The sequence below is a fragment of the Berghia stephanieae genome, chromosome 6 (genome assembly GCF_034508935.2).
Source record: "Berghia stephanieae isolate SIO BIC M18660-M18661 chromosome 6, UCSD_Bste_1.3, whole genome shotgun sequence".
Lineage (NCBI taxonomy): Eukaryota > Metazoa > Mollusca > Gastropoda > Nudibranchia > Aeolidiidae > Berghia > Berghia stephanieae.
In genome coordinates this window covers 20,301,773-20,309,364 of record NC_088365.1, presented here as the reverse complement: position 1 = coordinate 20,309,364, position 7,592 = coordinate 20,301,773, and the positions used below count along the sequence as shown (strand labels likewise).

Genomic DNA, 7,592 nt, shown 5'->3' with positions numbered 1-7,592 from the left:
GAGCAGACCCTAAAAAGGACAACAAAGGGGATAGAATAAACAACAAGATTGACCCCCCCCCCCCCCCCCGCCCCTTCCCACCTTATAATACGAATGGCAACCATCAATAAATCTCAAGTCCTTCACCCAAGACTTCGAGGAATCGCAGGTCAAATGTGCATAGGTCTCTTACTTGTCCCTGGCATGGGAAAGCCACCAACAAGTGCCAGCACCCGTGGGTCAGTACTGACCAATATCACTCCGTTTTCTCTATAAATATAAAGTCATGGGGGCCAAATGACCCCCAAATCAGGAAATCGCACTTTCTGTATTTTTCTCATTTGCCTTTTGGACCCCAGATCGGGAAATCTCAAATTCCAGATGAGCATGCTCAGTGTGAGTAAACAATGCACGTGACAAGCATGAAATTTGGCATGGTCATGGACCTCATCATTTTAGGAAAAGTCACCAAACTCCAGGTCTCTGCGTCAAAAATTGACTGTTTTATGAATAAAAAAACATACCCTTGGGGTCTTTTTGGTCCCCAAGAATGAAAATAGGGTTAAAGTCTCATCCAGACACCAACAAGGATCCCACTAAGAGGAATACACTCAAATGTTTACAAATCATATGTTAAAAAAAAAAAAATAACAGTACATAACAAAGGGATGATTTACAAGGGAAAAAATATCATCTCCCAAAACTAACTATACATTTGGCTGTTTCCCTCTCAGTCAGGGTAACCGGCCAGGGCCAGGGCCAGGACAAAGCCAAGTAATCTCATTCCCAGACAAAGACAAAGCAAGTTGGAAAATAGATATAGGGGGATATAAGACAGCAAGTATCTCCCTGCCCACTATGGGAGGTCAGGAACCCCACCCAGACACTGAAAGTTAAAAATAAAAATAAATAAAAATTAACCCAAATAACGACATTTTAGTTTAATGTAGGTTAATAAACTACAATCCTTCTTCTGTGCAATGGAAACACTTCATTTTATCTTCAAATGTAAAAAGTTAGACATATGTTACCCCTCTGATTCAAACTAGCATTATATTGGATTGAACTAGATGCTGAAAATTGACCCTGAAATCCAAAACGTGGAATTCGAGTTAATTTTGTATATCAAGGACATCCTACTCTGGTGATGCAAGCACCATGTGTAGTCAATTTTTTTTTTTTTAGCTCATAATAAAGAAAGAAAAAATAGAGCATTTTAATTAAGCAATATCCACTAAACGGACTCAAAGCGCTTTACAAGGGGTCCTTAACTAATATCAATGCTGTAGGAGGAGATATGACGCCTGTGAGGTGATATCACACTTTTTTTTCCAACCGAGACCAAGCTCTAAACGACCAGGTATTCATTTTACACCAGAGTTTGGTGAGAAAATGTGAGTAAAGAGTCTTTTCTACGGACTCAAATATGCATGGCTCAGAGTGGGGCTCAAACCTTAGACCTTTCGGTCTGATGGTGAGAGTCATACCACTAGACCCCACAGCTGCACTAAACTAATAAACACTTCTAATCTACATATCTAACTTAGTTATGGACACTGTCGATGGACTGGTGCAAAGGGAATCGGATACACACATTTTGTATCGCATTCTTTCAAAAAACTTTGGATTATGCATTCAGTTTAAAAACAGAGAATCTCTTTTCATAAACAAGGGCCCTGAATCATTCTCAACATCTAAATGCACAAATAATTAGACACCCGGTTTAAAATTCCTATCTGTAATTAAAAGGGACAGTTTGGGAACTTTTATTTTATTTTACATTATTTGACTGAAAGTAAAAGGAGGAGAAGTGAAAGAAACATGAGCAGTTTATAGTTAAACATTACAGGAATGTTTAATCATTACAAAACGAGATGATAAATATATGAATATCAAATATCAGAGTAGATATATTAATTTGTAATAAACAATAATAAAAAAATTGTCATTTCTGAATGGTTCTTATACTAGTTAATACATTTTTCATCTAAAGGAACAGAGAGAAATAAACAAATGAAAATTGGGGGGGGGGGGTGGAATACATTTAAAAAAAACAACAACAATCATCATCAATCATTAAAATGAAGTTCTAATGGAGTGAGATAAAACCCATCAGATCTTCGCTCATCACCCATGGAACACAAATAAAGGCTGTCGACAGACTGTTCACCAAATTCTGTATCAGCAAACTGTTCATAGTACTGTGGATTAATATTTTTCGTGCCTCTAACTCTTGCAACAGGACGATTGACTTTGACAATTGTAACATGCGGAACGAACTCATAACCATCTCTAATATCAACACCAGCTTCTCTCAAATTGAGTTTCAAAAAGTCACAGAAGTCTAAAAAGTCTTGTTCACAGTGAGCTTTAGCATAAGCAACCCTCCCGTAGAAGTTTGACACTCCTCTGAGTTTGAGTAAGGACTTTGGCAAGGCATCCTTCAGATCGGGCTTAATTTTTTTCAACACTTCCATGCATTTGAGCAACTGTTCAGCCGTGTCAAGGCCAATACAACTAATCGTCACATGAAGAGAAACACCAGGGATACAACATTCAGCTAAAATGGGTTCATGCTGTAAGATTTTGTCTTGAACGCTAACAATACCATCAATAATAGCCTTGTCAGAAATCCTGACACAGATGAAATAATTTGGTCGCAGTTTGTCAGTCCAGTATGGTTTGGGTTTATTTCCTAGCTGTGTTTGATTTTCATCTTTATCATTTCTATTTCCTCTGTAGTCCATACCAATATTGACCGAGTTAGAAATTGTTACAGTAAAGTCATCATCACTATCGTCATCACTATCATAGCTTTCATCTTCACTTGAACTGTCTGCTGCTGCAGCACCATTTTGCATGGCATCTTGTCTCCTCTCTTGCTGTTGCTCATCAACTTCTTTCATCACAACATCAATTGTCTTTTTACCATTAGCTGACCCAAACACATTGTCAATTCTTTCGGTCTTGTCCCAAACTTTCACATCTTTATATTTAAAATATTGAATTCTATGCTTAGGAATAGCCAGGACGTCGTAATCAACAGTTGCTAAATCTTCCCAAGAAAAAGCAGTAAAATATTTCTCCATCAAGCCACGAAACCTGTCAATATATCCGACCAAAAATTGATCAGAATCCAAGTTGTCATCCCAAATGATCCTCTTAATCACATCATCAGCCGTTTTCATGGATGGCAACTTTTCATCTCCATGAACTTCTTCTTTTGCTTTTGATTTCTTCTGCTTATTTTTCTTTTTCTTATATTTACTCTTCTCATCAAGGTATGTTTCAGCATTAGCATTTTTCACCTGCCCTGGTCGGATACCCATAATTTTCAATCTTTTTTGTGCCTCATTCATCAAAGACTGAATCATCTCTTTTCCCATGAGTTTTTGTGCTTTCCCCTTCAGATGTTCTTGAAGGTCCTGGATGTCATTTCCGGACAAAGATTCAGATCTGACTTTTATGTCTGGGATGACAGATGGATATGCAGCTGGCAAAAGAGAAAAGAAAAAAAAAAGGAATTAATTTGTAACATCTAAAACAGCAAAGCAGATGGAAGCGAGATATCTCTCATAATGTATTTCCTCATTGTTTGTTTTTTGGAAAGATGGTAGATTTCTTACATGAAATTAAATAATTGTTATCATTATCATCACGGCTAAATCTTCAAAAGACATTTTTTTCTCAAATGTCACCCATTTCTCTTCCTGAACTCTGAGAACTGGGCCAAGAAAACTTTATAGCAGATTATTCAGTGTTGAAATTTTTAAAAAATGAAGTTCATATTGCGCAAATCCACTAAATGTATTCAAAGCAATTTACAAGGGGTCCTAAGTCAACAACCAACACTAAACATGTAGGACAGGATGCTCGTTCAGCTATGTGGCCTAGTGGTATGACTCGCACCTTGGGACCCAAAGGTCCAGGGTATGAGACCTGCTCTGAGAGGCACATAGTTCAGTAACGCTCTGTGAGCACATTTAGTGGATATTGCGATATATATAAATGCTCTAAGCATGAAAAAGTTGGGTCTGACAGAGACTAGCTTGTGTACATGTGGATCCCAGAGCAGACAATGAAGTACATCCTTACGGAATGCCAGGATGGGCCCAGCTACACTGATCATGACCAAAGAGTCTGCTCCCCAGATACTGTGGAGTGGGTTCGGTGTTGGACTGACAAGCTATGATGATGATCATCATCATTATTGTCACTATTAATGGGCAAAATCAATATCATAAACCATTGCTATTCAGAATTATTATTTGAAAAAAAAAATGGCCATCTAGCCTAAACACCATAAGATAGTTCGTGGAGATTTTTTGTAAGATAATAAAAACATAAATGGTCAAATGTCGCATGGGACAAGCTTGCATGTCTCAATCCTACATTTTTCAGGTACTGAAAATTGATTTTACTTTTAGGTCTTAGGAGATATAAAATTTGAATGGAATTTACATGACCCATTGAGAAGAATCAATGGAGAGTCTAAAAATGTGTAATTCTAACTGTTCTTTGTTGATGTGTTGTCAATGGATACAGACACCGTTGTCCACTTGCTTTTGGATTTAAGGTCCTGGGTTTGAGCCTCGCTTGGCACATAGTTGAGTCCTTGGAAAAGACTCTTTACTCACATTTTCTCAACATACTCTGTGTAAAATGAGTACCTAGTCATTAACAGCATTGTCTCTGTCGGAAAAATTGTAATATCACCTAATTGGCGTCATTGTAAAGCACTTTGAGCAGTTTAGTACATATTGCCCTATATAAGAGCGTAAGTTCTCACTTTTAATTCAGAAAAGTGAGTGGAGCAGGCACTTATGTTGGTAACAACAAGATATGAAGTGAATAGAAAAGTGCCAGAAGACAATAGAGAATAAAAATTTTTCGCGGCGGTGGTGGGGTTCGAACCTGCGACCTTATTGGTACGACAACTCCGCCTGGCAGGTGAGAGCGTGGCTCTACTGTGTGAGCTATCCACGAACACAAAAATATTCGTTTCAAACCCAAAGTCATTACTAGATCCCTCTCTCACCACTTCTTGAGACCGCCGATTCGTTCGAAACCACCATCGCGAATATTTGTACCAGCAGTTAAGCTTAATAGCCAATATTCTCAACAAAACATATAATCATGAAACGATTGAGACATTGAGTATGCTCCGGTGTATGGGGTGAATTTTTTAATTCAGAAAAGTGAGTGGAGCAGGCACTTATGTTGGTAACAACAAGATATGAAGTGAATAGAAAAGTGCCAGAAGACAATAGAGAATAAAAATTTTTCGCGGCGGTGGTGGGGTTCGAACCTGCGACCTTATTGGTACGACAACTCCGCCTGGCAGGTGAGAGCGTGGCTCTACTGTGTGAGCTATCCACGAACACAAAAATATTCGTTTCAAACCCAAAGTCATTACTAGATCCCTCTCTCACCCACTTCTTGAGACCGCCGATTCGTTCGTACACCACCATCGCGAATAATTTTGACCAGCAGTTAAGCTTAATAGCCAATATTCTCAACACAAACATATAACATAGAAACGATTGAGACATTGAGTATGCTCCGGTGTATGGGGTGAATTTTTAATTCAGAAAAGTGAGTGGAGCAGGCACTTATGTTGGTAACAACAAGATATGAAGTGAATAGAAAAGTGCCAGAAGACAATAGAGAATAAAAATTTTTCGCGGCGGTGGTGGGGTTCGAACCTGCGACCTTATTGGTACGACAACTCCGCCTGGCAGGTGAGAGCGTGGCTCTACTGTGTGAGCTATCCACGAACACAAAAATATTCGTTTCAAACCCAAAGTCATTACTAGATCCCTCTCTCACCCACTTCTTGAGACCGCCGATTCGTTCGTACACCACCATCGCGAATAATTTTGACCAGCAGTTAAGCTTAATAGCCAATATTCTCAACACAAACATATAACATAGAAACGATTGAGACATTGAGTATGCTCCGGTGTATGGGGTGAATTTTTAATCTTTTCTGAATTAAAAATTCACCCCATACACCGGAGCATACTCAATGTCTCAATCGTTTCTATGTTATATGTTTGTGTTGAGAATATTGGCTATTAAGCTTAACTGCTGGTCAAAATTATTCGCGATGGTGGTGTACGAACGAATCGGCGGCCTCAAGAAGTGGGTGAGAGAGGGATCTAGTAATGACTTTGGGTTTGAAACGAATATTTTTGTGTTCGTGGATAGCTCACACAGTAGAGCCACGCTCTCACCTGCCAGGCGGAGTTGTCGTACCAATAAGGTCGCAGGTTCGAACCCCACCACCGCCGCGAAAAATTTTTATTCTCTATTGTCTTCTGGCACTTTTCTATTCACTTCATATCTTGTTGTTACCAACATAAGTGCCTGCTCCACTCACTTTTCTGAATTAAAAATTCACCCCATACACCGGAGCATACTCAATGTCTCAATCGTTTCTATGTTATATGTTTGTGTTGAGAATATTGGCTATTAAGCTTAACTGCTGGTCAAAATTATTCGCGATGGTGGTGTACGAACGAATCGGCGGTCTCAAGAAGTGGGTGAGAGAGGGATCTAGTAATGACTTTGGGTTTGAAACGAATATTTTTGTGTTCGTGGATAGCTCACACAGTAGAGCCACGCTCTCACCTGCCAGGCGGAGTTGTCGTACCAATAAGGTCGCAGGTTCGAACCCCACCACCGCCGCGAAAAATTTTTATTCTCTATTGTCTTCTGGCACTTTTCTATTCACTTCATATCTTGTTGTTACCAACATAAGTGCCTGCTCCACTCACTTTTCTGAATTAAAAATTCACCCCATACACCGGAGCATACTCAATGTCTCAATCGTTTCTATGTTATATGTTTGTGTTGAGAATATTGGCTATTAAGCTTAACTGCTGGTCAAAATTATTCGCGATGGTGGTGTACGAACGAATCGGCGGTCTCAAGAAGTGGGTGAGAGAGGGATCTAGTAATGACTTTGGGTTTGAAACGAATATTTTTGTGTTCGTGGATAGCTCACACAGTAGAGCCACGCTCTCACCTGCCAGGCGGAGTTGTCGTACCAATAAGGTCGCAGGTTCGAACCCCACCACCGCCGCGAAAAATTTTTATTCTCTATTGTCTTCTGGCACTTTTCTATTCACTTCATATCTTGAAGTTCTCACTTTGTATTCATTTTGCGAATTTGTCTCAACAGAACATAATACAGAATCGAGGAGGTGACATGTAAAATAATGTCTCACACATAGTAAATAGTAAATAAATAAATAGTAAATAATGAATTTATATAGCGCCTAAACATCCACGTTAATCGTGCTCTGCGGTGCTTTACATAATAAAAATAAAAATGTTTAAAAACAACAAAATTAAAAATCATGACACTACATGATACATAATAAGCATGCATATAAAACACAAAATCAAAGCAACATCTATTTTATGAAAAATAAGCCTCGCGGAACAACTCAGTCTTCATACATACCAGTCATGTGGAATTTAATGGTAGCATCAAGGTTCTCGGGCTGGAGAGTGATAACTGTTTTATATTGGCCAACGTCACACATGACACGGCAGCGACTTGGATAAGCTGCTTTCACTTTGGCAATCTCATCTGGAGACTCCGT

The 7,592-nt window shown here is 39.0% G+C and overlaps 1 protein-coding gene across 1 annotated transcript in view; it reads right to left on the bottom strand.

The window, feature by feature from the left end:
* Nucleotides 1-905: 905 nt before the first annotated feature.
* Nucleotides 906-7,592, bottom strand: part of LOC144974640 (uncharacterized) — a 9,396-nt gene continuing 2,709 nt past the window's right edge. The window contains exons 2-3 of the mRNA XM_078917714.1: nt 7,451-7,592; nt 906-3,472 (exon numbers count right to left, since the gene is read on the bottom strand). The exon at nt 7,451-7,592 is cut by the window's right edge and continues 52 nt beyond it. Coding sequence (XP_078773840.1) covers nt 2,049-3,472; nt 7,451-7,592 — 1,566 coding nt within the window. The 3' untranslated portion in view covers nt 906-2,048. The remainder of the gene's footprint in view (nt 3,473-7,450) is intronic.